Source organism: Stegostoma tigrinum, chromosome 36 (assembly GCF_030684315.1).
Source record: "Stegostoma tigrinum isolate sSteTig4 chromosome 36, sSteTig4.hap1, whole genome shotgun sequence".
Lineage (NCBI taxonomy): Eukaryota > Metazoa > Chordata > Chondrichthyes > Orectolobiformes > Stegostomatidae > Stegostoma > Stegostoma tigrinum.
The window spans coordinates 9,816,007-9,834,817 of NC_081389.1; the positions used below are offsets into that span (position 1 = coordinate 9,816,007).

Genomic DNA, 18,811 nt, shown 5'->3' on the forward strand with positions numbered 1-18,811 from the left:
CTACCTCATCACATCTGCAGTCTCTTTCATTGACTCTGATTTGATGGACGACTTGTCTGATATCTAGCACTGGATGGGCAGAAATTCCCTCCAACCAAATATGAGAAGATTGAAACCATTAACTTCCATCCCTGTGACAAACTTCATTCCTGAGCCTTCATCTACTTCCCTTTCCTGAGCAATTATGTGTGGCTGAACCAGAGCCTTCGGAACACTGGTTTCTAATCCATCCCAAGATGACCTTCCAACTAATTAACACTCAATCACCAGGACCATATTTCTTTATTAATTTATTTGTGCTTGTAATATGGATGGAATTGCATAAAGAAGTAACAATGATCTGGTTCTGTTATACAGGGCATTTCTGAAACCATGTAGAGTCATAGAGTCATACAGCATGGGAACAGACCGTATCATCCATCCAGTCATCATCCCAAATTAAACATGTCCCACCTGCCTGCTCCTGGCCCATATCACTCAAACCTTTCTTATTCATGTACTTACCCAAACTTCTTTTAAATATAATAACTGTACTTACATCCTCCACTTCCTCAGGAAGTTCATTCCACGCACTCTGAGTGAAAATAAATCTCTCATGTCTTTTTTAAAACTCTTTCTCTCACCTTAAAAATGAAATCCCCACCCTTGGGAAAAGATAAACTACCACTAATTCTATCTATACCTTTCACTATTTAAGAAACATCTATGAGGTCGCTTCTCAACCTCCTACACTCCAGTGACAAAAGTTCCAGCTTATCCAGCCTTTCTTTATTACTCAAACCGTCCATAATTGGCAACATCCTGGTAAATTGCTTCGGAAACCTATCCAGCTTAATAATATCCTCCCTATAAATGGGTGACCAGACTGCACATAATATTCCAGAAGAGACGTCACCAATGTCCAGTACAAACCCAACATGACTTCCCAACTCCGATTTTTTTTAAGAAAAGATGTGAATACATTGGTAGCAGTTCAGAAGATGTTTACTAGCTTGATACCTGGAATAAGTGGGGAAATGAGAATACCTGGAAAGGTTAAACAGACTGGACTTGTTTCCACTTCAGTTTAGAAGAAGCAGTGACCAGATTGAAATGCATAAGATCCTGATTAGACTCGACAAGGTAGATGTAAAAATTATGTTTACTGTTGGTGGGTGAGTCCAAAACCAGGGGACACCCCTGTTTTAAAATCAGTGGTTGTTGTTTAGGACTGAGATGAGGAGCATTTTATTTCCTCAGAGGCTGTGCAAATTTGCAACTTTTTTTTGAGAAGGTGGTGGAACTGGGTAATTAAATGCTTTTATCTGTTTAAGGGATGTGGCATCACTTGCAGGGCCAACATTTGCTGCCCATCCCTTATTGCGCTGTGGAAGGTGGTCCTGTTGAGCTGCCCTCTCAAACTGCTGCTGTCCTTGGGATGTTGGAACACCCATTGTGCTGTGTAAGTTCTAAGCAACAATTTAAGCTCAAGCCCGAAGACTAATTTGTTGTTTTGAAACATTAACCAATATGCCAGAGGAGACAACCTGGTGCTGTGACTCAGGAAACTTCAGTTATAAATAATACATAGTAAAGCAAGACCATGCCTTGAGTGAGACGCTCAAATACCAGCTTTCTGGTTCAATTTAAGGCATGAGTTGACATTTGGTGTCAGGCCTCTGACCAGCACTTCGAGGGTCTTTCACCTCCACTTGGATGACAGGATAACTTCACTTTCATTTGATGTGCAGCACAGTACTGGCTCTTTGGCCCACAATGTTGTGCCAACCTACTATCCCCGTCTAAGATCAAACTACCCTGCAAACCCTACATTTTACTATCAACCATGTGCCTGTCCAAGAGTCGCTTAAATGTCCCTCATGTATCTCTCTCCAGTACCACGCTCGGCAGCGCATTCCACACGCCCACAACTCTGCATAAAGAACCTACCTCTGACGTCTCCCCTATACCTTCCTCCAATCACCTTAAAATTATATCCCCTCACAATAGCCATTTCCACCCTGGGAAAAAGTCTCTGGGTATCCATTCTATCTATGCCTTAATCATGTTGCAAACCTCTGGCAAGTCACCTCTCATCCTCCTTTGCTCCAATGGAAAAAAAACCTAGCTTCCTCAACCTTTCCTCATAAGACCAGCCCTCTAGTCCAGGCAGCATCCAGGTAAATCTCCTCTGCGCCCTCTCTAAAGCTTCCACATCCTTCCTATAATGAGGTGAACAGAACCGAGCACAATATTCCAAGTCAAGATGCTGCTTGGCCTGCTGTGTTCATCCAGCTCTACAGCTTGTTATCTCGGATTCTCCAGCATCTGCAGTTCCTATTATCTCTGATACAATATTCCAAGTGTGGTCTAACCATGGTTTTGTAGAGCTGCAGTGTAACCTAATGGCTCTTGAACTCAGTTCCCTTGCCAGTGAAAGCCAACACACCATACACCTTCCTTACAACCCTATCAACTTGGGTGGCAACTTAGAGGGATCTATGGACGTGGACCCCAAGATCCCTCTGTTCCTCCATACTGCCGAGAATTCTGCCATTAACCGTGTAGTCTGCATTCAAATTCGACCTTCCAATGAATTTCTTCACACTTTTCAGGGTTGAATTTCATTTGCCAAGTCTTTGCCCAGCTCTGCATCCTGTCAATGTCCTGTTGCAACCCATAACAGCCTTCCACACTGTCTACAACTCCACTAACCTTCGTGTCATCGGCAAACTTACTAACCCACCCTTCCACTTCCTCAACCAAGTCATTTATAAAGATCACAAACAGCAGAGGTCCCAGAACAGATTCCTACAGAACACCACTGGTCCCCAAGCTCCAGGCTAAATACTTTCTATCTACTACTACCCTGTGTCTTCTATTGGACAGCCGATTCTGTGTCCAGACAGCCAAATTTCCCTGAATCCCATGCTTCCTTACTTTCTGAATGAGCCTATCATGGGAAACCTTATCAAAGGCCTTGCTAAAATCTATTTACACCACATCCACTGTTCTACCTTCACCAAAGTGTTTTGTCAAAGAATTCAATAAGACATGTGAGACATGACCTGCCCCTCACCTAGTCACGCCGACTATTTCTAATCCAACTATGATTTTCCAAATAATCGTAAATATTATCTCTCAGAAATCCCTCCAATAATTTGCTCACCACAGAAATAAGACTGACCGGTCTGTAATTCCCAGGATTATCCCTATTCCCTTTCTTGAATAAGGGAATAAAATATTCCATTCCCAATCATCTGATACTAGTCCAGTGGTCAGTGAGGAAGCAAAGATCATTGCCAAAGGGGCAGTAATGTCTTCCCTCGCTTCCTCTAGAAACCTTGGGTACATCCCATCTGGCCCAGGAAGCTTATCTATCCTCATGTTTTTCAAAATTTCCAGCACATCCTTTTTCCAAATATCAACCTGTTCAAGCATATCAGCCTATTTCATGCTGTCCTCACAAACATCAAGCTCCCTCTCACTGGTCAATACTGAAGCAAAGTATTCATTAAGAACCTCCTCTACCTCCTCTGACTCCACACACAAGTTCCCTCCACTATCCCTGATTGGGCCTACCTGCACTCTGGCCATCCTCTTGTTCCTCACCTAAGTATAGAAGACCTTGAGGTTTTCCTTAATCTTACCAGCCAAGGCTTTTTCATGCTCCCTTCTAGCTCTCCTAAGTTCATTCTTCAGTTCCTTCCTGGCTACTTGTGGCCCTCTAGAGCCCTGACCAATACTTGCTTCCTCAGCCCTAAGTAAGCTCCCTTCTTCCTCTTGACTAGATGTTCCACATGTCTTGTCTTCCATGGTTCTTTCATCTTACCATCCCTTCCTTGCCTCCGTTGGACTAACCTATCCAGTAGCAAGTGCTCCCTAAACAACCTCCACATTTCTGTCGTGCATTTCTCTGAGAACATCTGTTTCCAGTTTATGCTCCACAGTTCTTGCCTAATAGCATTGTAATTCCCCCTCCCCCAATTAAATGCTTTCCCACTATAAACCAAAAGAACTGCAGATGCTGCAAATCAGGAACAAAAACAAAGTTGCTGGAGAAACTCAGCAGGTCTGGCAGCATCTGTGAAGGGAAAAACAGAGTTAACGTTTTGGGTCCAGTGACTCTTCATCAGAATATTAACTCTGTATTTCCCTTCACAGATGCTGCCAGACCTGCTGAGCTACTCCATCAACTTTGTTTTTGTTCCTAAATGCTGTCCCATACCATCCACTCCTATCCCTCTCCATGACTGGGTCATGTCAGGGAGTTGTGATCACTATCACCAAAATGCTGTCCCACCCAGTGATCTGACAACTGGCCTGGTTTGTTGACAAGTACCAAATCCAATATGGCCTCCCTTCTAGTCGGCTTATCTGCATATTGAGTCAGAAATCCTTCCTGGACGTACCTGACAAAATCTGCTCCATCCAAACTATTTGCACTTAGGAGGTTCCAGTCTATATTAGGGAAGTTGAAGTCACCCATGACAACAATCCTATTATTTCTGCACCTTTCCAAAATCTGCCTCCCAATCTGTTCCTCAGTGTCTCTGTTGCTACTGAGCAGGTGGGGGCTATAGAAAACTCCCAATTAAGCGGCTGCTCCTTTCCTGTTTCTGACTTCCATCCATACTGACTCAGTAGACAAACTCTCCTTGACCAGCTCCCTTTCTGCAGCTGTGATACCATTCCTGATTAGCAATACCACTCCCCCATCTCTTTTGCCTCCCTCCCTGTTTCTTTTGAAACATTTAAACCACAGAACATCCAACAGCCGTTCCTGCCCCTGTGATATCCAACTCTCCATAATGGCCACAACATGGTAGCTCCAAGTGCTGATACATGCTCTAAGATTGTCACCCTTATTCTGGGCACTTCTTGCATTAAAATAGACACTTCAACATGTCACACTGACTACAACCTTGCCCTATCAACTGTCTATCCTGTTTCAAAGACTCTCTGCGTGCTATATCTGCTTGTACACCAGCTACCCATCCTCTGATCCATAGCTCCAGTTCCCATCCTCCTGCCAAACTTTAAACTCACCTGAAGAACTCTAGCAAACCTCCTGCGCAGGATATTGGTGTCCCTCCAGTTCAGGTGCAACACATCCTTCTTGTATAGGTCCCACCTTCCCCAGAAGGTACCCCAATGATCCACATATCTGATGCCCGCCCTCCTGTACCAGCTCTGTTGCCACATGTTCAGCTGCACTCGCTCTCTATTCCTAGCCCCACTAGCCCGTGGCACTGGTAGTAATTCTAAGATTACTACTCTGTTTGTCTTGGCTTTTAGCTTCCAACCCAAGTCCCTGTATTTACTTTTCATGTCCTCATCCCTTTTCATAGCTATGTCATTGGTGTGTACCAATGTGTACCATGACTTCTGGCTGCTCACCCTCCCGCTTTGGTCACCAAAACTAGCTGTTGATTAACTCTTTCCAAGCAACAGCCTACAGCAGGATTAGTAGGGTCTGGGTTCAAGTCCTACCTGCTCTAAAGGTCTATAATAACATCTGTGAACATGGAATGCGTTGCCAGCAGCAGTTGTGGAAGCAAGGTCATTGGGGTCATTTAAGAGACTGCTGGACATGCATATGGTCACAGAAATTTGAGGATGTATACATGAGGATCAATGGTCGGCACAACATTGTGGGCTGAAGGGCCTGTTCTGTGCTGTACTGTTCTATGTTCTATGTTCTAACCTGCTTAAAAAAATACACATCCCTTTTCATTGAAGACTCTTATAGTGCAGTGGTAATGCCCCTAACTATGAGAAAGACACCTGGGTTCAAGTTTTAACCACCCTAGAGGTATTTAAATGTCATCTCTGAACAGGTTGGTCAGAAAATAACTATGGCATGATCAATTACATTTTAATTGGGAGGCGGTGATCATTGCTTAGTGATTTAAGGGATACGTTCAATCTCTAATTGGCAATGGACTTTTACTATTGTCGCTTTCCACTGACTGCTACATTAAGTTATCAATTATTAAAGCAGCCATCCTCTTTGCTGTAGTCTGTTTACAGTGTCCTTGTAACTTTTCAATCATTTGAGATGTTCTTTGTTTCATAACCATGGGGTGTACACGGTCAAGATTTAATGATTGATACTTTCGAGCTCATGCCTCAATTTTCACTTAATTGAAGAATTCCTAATAAATCAGGCACTCACTTATCACTGGCCATTTGCTCTTGGAACCATTTGTTAATTTTTCTTCCCAAGTGCAATGTTTGAATGCTGGAAAGAGTTTCTCTTTTTTTTTAAAAAGAGAAAAAATATAGTGTAAAAAGTTCCCCATAGTCTCAAAACCATGTAAAACTCATACAGAAGATCCTGGAAATAACTACATTGAGGCCGATATCCTGTCACCAAGTGCCGCTTTGTTTACATGTGCGCAGTACACTGGCAGCTTGGAGTCAGTCCTTGAAGTGAGGAGAGTCTGAATCTCCTGTTTATATCTGTTAGCCAGGGCTCCCTGATGGGCCCAGGTTACCAGCCCCAATCAAAGATCTCATAATCAATAGATCCACCTGGATCCAATCAGTAGATCCCTCCCCCACTACATCTGGGGATGTTGGTCACATCTTGTAGCTTTTCCTGCAATGCTTTCACCCCCAGGTCTGGTTCCTCTGACTCGGACTTTTACACGGGCTGTGTGTAACAGACCGTAACCGGTCTCCTGTGTCCGGAACATCTTGGTAAAGTTTCCTCCTCTTCTTCCCATGGTAATGGTATTGAGGCACATCGATCTCGGACTCTTGGCACTAGATAGAGGGGGAGAATCCACAGTCTCTGATAGGCCTTTGGGCTGTTCTGAGGGGCCAGGTAGGTTTTGTTTTTGTCCTGTTTGTGAGGAAGTAGCTTTCAGACGATCCCACATATTTGTTTAGGACTGTCTCACCGACTCAAATTTTGTAAGTCACGATACCTGAGCTTGCATTGACAGGACCATTTCTGTGGTTCTGGCACCAAACTTTGTGTGCTGGAGTAAACTGTCTCTCTCTCTCTTGGAGGAGGCATGTAGCCAGCATTGGCATTCCTGCTGCTGTTTAACCCTCCCTCCCACATCCGGGAATATCAGTGATAATGGGAACTGCAGATGCTGGAGAATCCAAGATAATAAAGTGTGAAGCTGGATGAACACAGCAGGCCAAGCAGCATCTCAGGAGCTCAGTGTGGTGCAGCGTCTGCTTGACGCCTCTCTCACTGTCTCTCATTTTGTCTCCTCCTTTAAGCCACACATTAAAACTCAGCTATTTCACCCAGGTTTTGGTCATCTCCCCTATATCTCCGTATGTGGTCTGCTGGCAAATTTTGTTTCATAATGCGCCTGTGACCTGATCAGGGTCATGTTGTTGTGTGAAAGCTGCTGGTGAAGAATTTCTATGGAGACAGAGACAATTACAGAGGTTGGGATGGGCAGTCTTGGCGACGAAGTGCTGATATTGTTTGCTGGAAATACGTACCACCAAAGTGAACATTCTGACCATGGTGCTAAGGTTAAACTTATCAAGCAGTTGGCAAGTTCTCCCAATGACAGCGAGATGGGGTCAGACCTTCAAATAGAACAACTGAACATTATCACCTCCTTCAAAGCTCACAGTGCCCTTTGCCTGTGAAGGCCTTTACTGAAAATTGGTGTGTGACAATACTGTGGCTTTAAGAAGTTATTTTGTCCTGGTTCTTTTTAAAGGGACATTGTTAAGGCAAAGGGTGTTGAGCAGTCTATGAAAATGACTAGAGTAAACAGGTTGTGAAGCCTTGGGTATTTTTTTGAAGTTGGAACAATAGAAGCAGCCTGAATATGTGTGGCCAGCTCTCACTGACCAGAATTTCTAGGTTTTTTTTTTACTTTTTAGGTTTATCTTTAAGTTGTTGCTGTTGTGGACTTGAAGAAGTAGAAGATATCTTATCACTCTCTTGGTTACAGCTAGAAGCTGGAGTTTCTCTATGCTGCTGGATTACCTGTGAAACAAATCTATTTTTCTGAATTTGCCTTCATGCCAAAGAGTATGTTTATGGGATGGTACTATACTGGAAGTTAATTAGTAATAGGTATTGTACCTATTATTGTCAAGTTGGATAGAGTATTTGTGGAGAGGTGGACAGGACATTAGAATTTGATGTTTGTAAAATGCTAATGTCTATAAAATGCTATGGGGAAAGCAGTGTGTGGTCCCTTTAAAAGATGATGTGCTATTTCTATGTGTAGAGATTAAAAAAAGATGTCTGTAGTTTGCAGATGCACAGAGCACCTGAATTGAAACACCTGTATCAAAAGGGTATACTGTCGGCAGGCAAAGCTGCATTTTTAGCAAGATGACAAGTTTTGAATTTAGCCAAATGATTCAAACCAGGCCCTTAGATACCAAAAGCCAATTCAATTTAAATCTGATGGCCTGTTGTAAGAAATTGATCTGTCATCAAGGATCTAAAAGATGAGGGCATTTGGAAAATCAGGGGTGAGCCAACTATCATCTGCCAAGATAATAGCTCTCAACTCTAAAAGAATCACTGGCTCTCACAGAATTTTCTAAGGCTAAGAGTAAGCTCCATCTAAATTAAAGGTACCTACAGCGCAAATAGTGAATGTTCCCAACAAAAATATTTGACAGAGAAGCTGTTCCTGACAGAAAAATTTGTCAAAGAAGACACAGAACATTCCGCAAGATGTAACCTGGCAGTAATTTGGAGAGACTAAATTTGAATTATTTTTTATTTCATTTATTTAAGTAGGACTTGTATTTATTAGAACAGCTTACCATTAGAATAGTTAGTTAGAAGGAATTTATTTGGTCAGTTAATAGTTGAGAAAATCTGTTCAATGTTAGAGTTAGATAAATAAATTGTTACTTGTTGGTTATAAAGTGAGTGCCCGGGGTTTATTTTATTTAGCCATTCCTTTATAACAGACTGGGGACTCTTTTAACAGTCTGAACGCTTCAATTTTAGTTATCAGAGGGCAGTCGACCGCTGCTTTATAACGCCGTCCAATTTTCTAACAGAGTTAAGTTTTTCTAAGTTTGTCTTTCCTTGGTTGTATTTTAACTATAGTGTTTAAATAATTTGTGTGTTTGTCTAATGCTATGTAATTTGACCTGTTGCATTCCACATAGAACAGGGCACTTTACACTTGCCTTTAAAATAAAGAAACGTTAGGGCCTGGGCAATCTTGTTAAAATATTTTGAGGGGTTTTGGTCCGGTCCATGATAGGTGCAAACAATTACAGGCCCCAAACCCCACCTCTTCCTCCGTTACATTGATGACTGTATCGGCGCCGCCTCTTGCTCCCCAGAGGAGCTCGAACAGTTCATCCACTTCACCAACACCTTCCACCCCAACCTTCAGTTCACCTGGGCCATCTCCAGCACATCCCTCACTTTCCTGGACCCCTCAGTCTCCATCTCAGGCAACCAGCTTGTAACTGATGTCCATTTCAAGCCCACCGGCTCCCACAGCTACCTAGAATACACCTCCTCCCACCCACCCTCCTGCAAAACTTCCATCCCCTATTCCCAATTCCTCCGCCGCATCTGCTCCCACGATGAGGCATTCCACTCCCACACATCCCAGATGTCCAAGCTCTTCAAGGACCCCAACTTTCCCCCCACAGTTATCGAGAACGCCCTTGACCGCGCCTCCCGCATTTCCCGCAACACATCCCTCACACCCCGCCCCCGCCACAACCGCCCAAAGAGGATCCCCCTCGTTCTCACACACCACCCCACCAACCTCCGGATATAACGCATCATCCTCCGACACTTGCGCCATCTACAATCCGACCCCACCACCCAAGACATTTTTCCACCCCACCCCTGTCTGCTTTCCGGAGAGACCACTCTCTCCGTGACTCCCTTGTTCGCTCCACACTGCCCTCCAACTCCACCACACCCGGCACCTTCCCCTGCAACCACAGAAAATGCTACACTTACCCCCACACCTCCTCCCTCACCCCTATCCCAGGCCCCAAGATGACTTTCCACATTAAGCAGAGGTTCACCTGCACATCTGCCAATGTGGTATACTGCATCCACTGTACCCGGTGTGGCTTCCTCTACATTGGGGAAACCAAGCGGAGGCTTGGGGACTGCTTTGCAGAACACCTCCGCTTGGTTCGCAATAAAAAACTGCACCTCCCAGTCGCAAACCATTTCCACTCCCCCTCCCATTCTTTAGATGACACGTACATCATGGGCCTCCTGCAGTGCCACAATGATGCCACCCGAAGGTTGCAGGAACAGCAACTCATATTCTGCTTGGGAACCCTGCAGCCCAATGGTATCAATATGGACTTCACCAGCTTCAAAATCTCCCCTTCCCCCACCGCATCCCTAAACCAGCCCAGTTCATCCCCTCCCCCCACTGCACCACACAACCAGCCCAGCTCTTCCCCTCCACCCACTGCATCCCAAAACCAGTCCAACCTGTCTTTGCCTCCCTAACCTGTTCTTCCTCTCACCCATCCCTTCCTCCCACCCCAAGCCACACCTCCATCTCCTACCTACTAACCTCATCCCACCTCCTTGACCTGTCCGTCTTCCCTGGACTGACCTATCCCCTCCCTACCTCCCCACCTATACTCTCCTCTCCACCTATCTTCTTTTCTCTCCATCTTCGGTCCGCCTCCCCCCTCTCCCTATTTATTCCAGAACCCTCTCCCCATCCCCCTCTCTGATGAAGGGTCTAGGCCCGAAACGTCAGCTTTTGTGCTCCTGAGATGCTGCTGGGCCTGCTGTGTTCATCCAGCCTCACATTTCATTATCTTGGAATTCTCCAGCATCTGCAGTTCCCATTATCACATCACTTACTGTCCACCTGGTCAGTCAATTTTGGACACAGTAGCTCCTGAAGAGCTTTAATGGATTGCTTTGGTGAAGAAGAGTGTTGTGGAGTGATTGAGCTCTGTGCTTCAAGGCTATTGGTGTAGCTCTGTGCTTCAAGGGGCTTGATGGTCTTTACCCAGAGTTCCTCAGGAGGCTCCACTGAGCAAAACAGAAGAGAGGCTGGCATTGTTTGGTGTAAGCTCTCCTTAATCCTGTGAGAGAGCCAATAATATTTCACATTTATTGTTGTGCCTTTAAGGGTCTCCATCTTGAAGGGCTGTATATATAAAATGTTGAGCCTCTGCCTGCCTGTTAGTCTACTGTGAGTGTGTAAAGCTGCACATGGAGAAATCAGTATCTTGGCTGGAATAAGAGATAACGAGGTGTGGAGCTGGATGAACACAGCAGGCCAAGCAGCATCTTAGGAACAGGAGAGCTGACGTTTCGGGCCTCGACCCTTCATCAGAGAGGGGGATGGGGAGAGGATTCTGAAATAAATAGGGAGAGAGGGGGAGGTGGATTGAAGATAGATAGAGGAGAAGATAGGTGCAGAGGAGAGTATGGGTGGGGAGGTAGGAATGGGACAGGTCAGTCCGGGGAGGACGGACAGGTCAAGGGGGCATCATTATGGCACTGCAGGAGGCCCAGGATGGACATGTCGTCTGAGGAATGGCGGGGGGGGGGGGTGGGAGGTGCAGTTGTTTACTGGCAACCGAGCAGAGGTGTTCTGCAAAGCGGTCCCCAAGCCTCCGCTTGGTTTCCCCAATGTAGAGGAAGCCACACTGTGTACAGCGGATGCAGTATACTACATTGGCGGATGTGCAGGTGAACATCTGCTTGATGTGGAAAGTCATCTTGGGGCCTGGGATAGGGGTGAGGGAGGAGGTGTGGGGGCAGGTGTAGCACTTCCTGCGGTTGCAGGGGAAAGCGCCGGGTGTGGTGGGGTTGGAGTGGACAAGGGAGTTGTGGAGAGAGTGGTTTCTCTGGAAGGCAAACAAGGGTGGAGATGGAGAAATGTCTTTGGTGGTGGGGCCACAAACCCACCTGCCCAGGTTGACATATTGTCTCCGCCTGCTCCTGCCCCACCAAATGCATCTCCACCTATCTGGACTCCATTTTCTCCCCCTTGGTCCAGGCACATCATACCGACGTCCGTGACACCACCCACGCCCTCCACCTCCTCCAGAATTTCCAATTCCCCAGTCCCCAGCACCTCATTTTCACCATGGATGTCCAGTCTCTATACACCTGCATTCCCCGTGCAGATGGTCTTAAGGCTCACCGCTTCTTCCTGTCCCGCAACCCCGACCAGTCCCCCTCCACAGACACCCTCATCCGCCTAGCCGAACTCGTCCTCACCCTCAACAACTTCTCTTTCGATTCCTCCCACTTCCTACAGACTAAAGGAGTGGCCATGGGTACCCGCATGGGCCCAAGCTATGCCTGCCTCTTTGTAGGTTACGTGGAACAGTCCCTCTTTCGCACCTACACAGACCCCAAACCCCACCTCTTCCTCCGTTACATTGATGACTGTGTCGGCGCCGCCTCATGCTCTCAAGAGGAGCTCGAACAGTTCATCCATTTCACCAACACCTTCCACCCCAACCTCAAGTTCACCTGGGCCATCTCCAACACATCCCTTACCTTCCTGGACCTCTCTGTCTCCATCTCAGGCAACCACCTACAAACCGACGTCCATTTCAAGCCCACCAACTCCCATAGCTACCTGGAATACACCTCCTCCCATCCACCTTCTTGCAAAAATTCCATCCCCTATTCCCAATTCCTTCGCCTCCACCGCATCTGCTCCCAGGATGAGGTATTTCACTCCCGCAATCCCAGATGTCCTCGTTCTTCCAGGGCCGCAACACTCTCCCAGCAGTGGTCGAGAACGCCCTCAACCGAGCCTCCCACAGTTCCCGCACCTCATCCCTCACACCCCGCCCTCGCAATAACTGCCCTAAGAGAATCCTCCCAGCCCTCACATACCACCCCACCAACCTCCAGATACAACGCATCATCCTCGGACAGTTCCGCCATCCACAATCCGACCCCACCCTTGTCTATCTTCCGGAGAGACCACTCTCTCTGTGACTCCCTTAACCGCTCCACACTCCCCTCCAACCCCACCACACCCGGCGCTTTCCCCTGCAACCTGCTACCCCTGCCCCCACACCTCCTCCCTCACCTCCATTCCAGGCCCCAAGATGACTTTCCACATCAAGCAGATGTTCACCTGCACATCTGCCAATGTGGTATACTGCATCTGCTGTACACGGTGTGGCTTCCTCTACATTGGGGAAACCAAGCGGAGGCTTGGGGACCGCTCTGCAGAACGCCTCCGCTCGGTTCGCAATAAACAACTGCACCTCCCACTCCCCCTGCCATTCTTTAGCGACATGTCCGTCCTGGGTCTCCTACAGTGCCATAATGATGCCACCCATAGGTTGCAGGAACAGCAATTCAAATTCCACTTGGGAACCCTGCAGCCCAATGGTATCAATGTGGATTTCACCAGCTTCAAAATCTTCCCTCCCCCCCACTGCATCCCAAAACCAGTCCAGCTTGTCCCCGCCTTCCTAACCGGTTCTTCCTCTCACCTATCCCCTCCGCCCACCTCAAACCGCACCTCCATTTCCTACCTACTAACCTCATCCCATACCCCCCCGACCTATCCCCTCCCTACCTCCCCACCCATACTCTCCTCTGCACCTGTCTTCTCCTCTATCTATCTTCGGTCTGTCTCCCCCGCTCTCCCTATTTATTTCAGAATCCTCTCCCCATTCCCCCCTTTCTGATGAAGGGGCTAGACCCGAAATGTCAGCTTTTGTGCTCCTAAGATGCTGCTTGGCCTGCTGTGTTCATCCTGCTTCACACTTTGTTATATATAATCAATCTTTGATGATTGGTTGGCAGTTAAATCATTATCAATAACATGACATTCATACAGCACTTTAATGTATGTTAGCATTGCATGCTGCTTTATGAGCATGTATTCAGGCTGAAATTAGCCAAAGTGACAAATACCAGGACGGGTGGCAGTGGAGTAGGACTCCTGAGCAGGACCTCATCCACTCTATCTGCTTCTTTTCTGTTTTTCTCACTATTTTTGCATTTCTTTCCATTCTGTTTACACCTTGCATTCTTGGGTGGCATCAAGGACATCCAGGGTAAAAGCCAGTGCAGACTCATGACCTCAGCACGGATCCAGAAGCCCAGCCCCGGCGCGGACCCAGGCTCCTGGCCTCAACGTGGACTCAGTGCGGAATCGATTTCCCAGCCTCAAGGTGAAGCCTGGTGTGGTGTGGGTTGGAAGGACTGTTATTCTGACCTCTTATTCCTCTACTTTTCTTATTTATTGCTGGACATTTTATTTCTTTATTTTTCTAAAATTTTCCTTAAGAATTTGTATTTCATAATCTGTACCTGGGTACTTGGTACTGAAGATGGTGCCATAATTGGTGACTTGTAAACTTTCACTATACTCATGTGAGGACATGTGACAATAAAGTTAATTCTAATTCCATTTCTAATTCTAAGGTGGTCAAAAGCTTTTGATAGCATTTAAAGAGGGTTTTGTCCATTAAAGGAGGAGAAAGAGAGGCAGAGAGGTTTAGGGATGGAATTCCAGAGCTTAAAATGTGCTAAAAACATAATCACAAAAATGGATCAAAGGACGTTGATGCATGAGAAACTAGAGTCGGAGTAATGCAGACATCAAGTTTCTCTTACGCACTCATTCACTCGTGCCTGCATTCTCTCTCTCACTCACTTACATACATCTACTGCCACTCACTCACTTACTCACTCACACATCCACTCTTTCAGCCACACAGTCAGTCAGTCACCCATTCATTCGCAGAAATTGGTAGCAATAAACCAAAGGAGTCCTGGGGAAGCAATGGAATAGAGAAGACTGTGATATTCTGCAATTGTACAGAACAACCTTCACTCTATGTCTACCTAAAACATCAGTGTTTACTAGCCTCAGTTCACTATCTATACTTGCTTTTCCAGTATCCAAAACTTGAGGACAACTTAAAACATTTCGTATCATTTCCTTGACCAGGAGCCAGAAGTACAATTTTAACTCGGTCTTTCCAGAATCTCAAAGGGCACCTCACCTCCCTCTGATTCTATTTTCTCTCATTGACTTTGGTTTAATGTCACCTAAAATTTCAAGTTTGGTCAAACTTGATCTCCTATCCTTCTGGCTATGTTATTTTAGTTTCTCGCAATGACAAACATCTCTTTAGCAGATGTTTTAAAAGTTTATGTTCATTAACTTACGTATATATTTCAGACACAGCATTTCATCCAAAGTATTTTACCTGAACTGAAAGCTGAATATTGGAACTTTCAATGTTAAAATGAGAACACCTCCCATCTTTATGAGCTCTCTGGAATTTAAGCCCGGATACAAAGCATATTAAATATGTGTCTGATGAAGGTCTCTGATGAAGGGTCTAGGCCCGAAACGTCAGCTTTTGTGCTCCTGAGATGCTGCTTGGCCTGCTGTGTTCATCCAGCCTCACATTTGATTATCTTAAATATGTGTAATGGTTTGCTCATGGTGGACCTATACTTGAGTCCACTATAATTGGATGCAGACCAAAAGTGTCACTGTTGGGAAGGGAGGTGTAAACTTGTAATGTGCATTTCTTTACATAAGCAGAAAATTACATCAAGATTTGTTCAGATCTATTCATCCCCATGTGGTTTTCTGGGACAGAACACAAACTGTACAATCGCCCCTGCAGCCCTGATTTCCTGGCTCAGATAGTAGATTTCTGGAAAATGAGCCTGCAAAAAAAAATTGCTTAAGGGAAAACAGATATATGTTGCTCAGTGTTCAGTTCTTGGCAGTACTATAATACAAAGGCCTAGTGGCAAAGAGTTGGGTGGGACCAGCAAAAAATCCAAGCCTGAAAACTGGTGAACTAATCTAAGATGATTCCATGAGAGTGCAATTTATTTTGTTTTAATTCATTCATAGGATGAGGGCATCACTGGGTGGGCCAGCATTTATTTCCCATCCCTAATTGCCCAGGGTGCAGTTAAGAGTCAACTACATTGCTGTGAGTCTGGAGTCACATGTTGGCTAGACCAGGTAAGGATGGCAGGTTTCCTTACTTAAAGGACATTAGAGAATGAGATGGGTTTTCTAGACAATCGGTAATGGGTTCATGGTGATCATTTGACTCCTAATTCCAGATTATTATTGAATTCAAATTCTACCATCTGCTTTGGCCAGATTCAATCCCAGGTCCCCAGACCATTATCCGAATGTCTGGATTAATAGTCTAGCGATAATATCACTGGGCCACCACCTACCCCACATTATCATACCCGGGGAATTCAGATGGAGTAAGGCTGAATTGTTAGGGAGATTACTTGGTGATTAAATCCTACATTTTGGGGAGCTGAACTCTACCTTAGGGGGCCCAGACTTGTGGAGGATTGTTGTAAAGACCTACTTGGTACAGTAATGCCCTACAGGGAAGGAAATCTGCCCTTCTTACCTGGTCTGGCCTACATGTGACTCCAGACACATAGCAATGATGTTGAAAATGACATAGCAGGTCACTAAATTCAAGAGCAAGTACAGATGGGCAACAAATGCTAACCAGTCAATGATGCCCACATCCCATTAAAGAATTATTCTAAAAGTAATAACTGGAAAAATTCAGCAGATCTGGGAGCAAATGTAATGAGAGAAAGCAGAGATCACATTTCAGTCCACTCTGAAGTAGGCTTACTGGACTCAAACTTTAATTCTGTCTCTCTCTACAGATGCTGCTAGACCAGCTGAGTTTTTCCAGCAATTTTCTGTTTTTGTTTCAGATTACCAGCATCTGTAGTTCTTTATTTTAGAGACTGCAGTGGTTTGGGGCATGGAGGAGTAGACAGGAAATCAATGAGATTCACGTCCACATTGCTGACGTTAGTGTAACTGTCCCAATTTAGAACAATCTGTAGTTACAGACCATCGCCTGTTGGGGAACGAGGAGTTGAAGAAAGAAATGACTACAATCCCCAGTTGTCATTGCGGCGTTGACGTTCACGCACGGCGCCCGCGTACGTCGGACGAAAGCCAATCAGCCGTAGAGCATGTGATTGGCGTGAGGCCCCGCCCCCAGCGTCCGCGCACGCGCAGAGTTCTGGGTTTCACCGTCGGCTGCAGTCAGCTCCCGCCCGCCATGGCCAAGACGTACGATTACCTCTTCAAGCTGCTGCTGATCGGCGACAGCGGCGTCGGTAAAACCTGCCTCCTTTTCCGCTTCTCGGAGGACGCCTTTAACACGACCTTCATCTCCACCATAGGTGAGTTCGGCAGTGAGGGAGGGATCGGGGGGGGGGAGAGCGCCAATCTCGGGGCCTGCCGTTTGCTTTAGGGGCGCCCCAACTCATCCCCTCCCACCCCCATCCTACCCCGCCATCACCCCCATCCTACCCCGCCATCATCCCCATCCTACCCCGCCATCACCCCCATCCTACCCCGCCATCACCCCCATCTTATCCCCCCGTCCCCCCATTCCCCCATTTTCCACCCCCACCAGCCCCCCCCATTTTTCACCCCCACCAGCCCCCCCCATTTTTCACCCCCCCGCCCCCCCCATTTTTCACCCCCCCCGCCCCCCCCATTTTTCACCCCCCCGCCCCCCCCATTTTTCACCCCCACCGCCCCCCCCATTTTTCACCCCCACCGCCCCCCCCATTTTTCACCCCCACCGCCCCCCCCATTTTTCACCCCCACCGCCCCCCCCCATTTTTCACCCCCACCGCCCCCCCCCCATTTTTCACCCCCACCGCCCCCCCCATTTTTCACCCCTACCGCCCCCCCCATTTTTCACCCCTACCGCCCCCCCCATTTTTCACCCCTATTCACTCCCCCTCTGACTGTCCACTTCTTCCCTCCCCCCATTTTACCATCTCCTGTATTTCCCCTTACCTGCCTCCACCCCCAGGTCTCCCCCACAGCTGCCCCTGTCCCACTTGATGCCCATGGCCCTCCACCCCCTCTGACCCCTTGCGTGTTCCCTGCTAAACCACCTCAATCTACTCCTTCCTACCACCTTTCCATCTCTTCCCTACAGCTCCCTCAACCTCCGAACCCCTGCTTCTATTACCCCACACTCTCTCCTATCTCTATAAACAAGGCAAGTTCCCAATTAAAAGACTTTTGGTTCAGGCAGTGGGATGCCAGAAATTGGCCTGATGTTGAATAGGGTGAAAGAGTCTTTATGTGATTCTTGGTGGCCTCTGTGGAGCAGAACCTCTTGTGTGGCACAACTCTGTGAATCTGCAGTTTCAAAGTACGAGCAGGAGAGCTACTGCTGAGACACATTTGAAACTTGAATATTAAGTATCAGATATTTGCTGGAATTTTGGAAGTAAAGATCTGAATGAAATTTGTTTTGGAATGTAATTGAGCAAAAATACTAATTTAATTGAGTTAGAAGTTAGAGGTCAGTGTTTCAGGTTATGTTTTTTTTGCCCAAGTTGCAAATGTTTTAAAATATTGTACAGATTTGTGGATACTTTAGTGCTTTGGTCAGTAGTAAACTACTTTCAGAAAAGCATATTATTTTGTAGCATGTTTCAAAAATAAACTTCATACTTAGGATGTTTGAAACCAAATTGAATATTGTTTCGTACACCTGTGGAGATATTACTACTTGTCTCAACTGAGCTTTGAAAATTTATACTAATTCAAAAATACTTCAGTCACCTTTTTTGGGAAAAAATGCCATTTTTCTATTGCATACAAGTCTCAGTTAAATTGTTTGTTTTTTTCAACACAAAAACTGACATTTGCTTCTCGGAAGTGGTCTTTCATTTTTGATTTTCTCAAATGAAATATTTGTGCTTCCTCTTGAGAGATTTGGTGGTTGCTTAGAATCAGAACATGAGTATGTTAGCAGATGATCGCAGTGTAATAGTTACAGAATCTTTTCATATGTTGATTCCTTGGTCAGTGTGGAGGCAATGGCCTACTGG

At 46.1% G+C, this 18,811-nt stretch overlaps 1 protein-coding gene across 1 annotated transcript in view; it reads left to right on the forward strand.

The window, feature by feature from the left end:
• The first annotated feature begins 16,974 nt into the window (after positions 1–16,974).
• Positions 16,975–18,811, forward strand: part of LOC125446833 (ras-related protein Rab-8B) — a 63,628-nt gene continuing 61,791 nt past the window's right edge. The window contains exon 1 of the mRNA XM_048520721.2: positions 16,975–17,134. Coding sequence (XP_048376678.1) covers positions 17,011–17,134 — 124 coding nt within the window. The 5' untranslated portion in view covers positions 16,975–17,010. The remainder of the gene's footprint in view (positions 17,135–18,811) is intronic.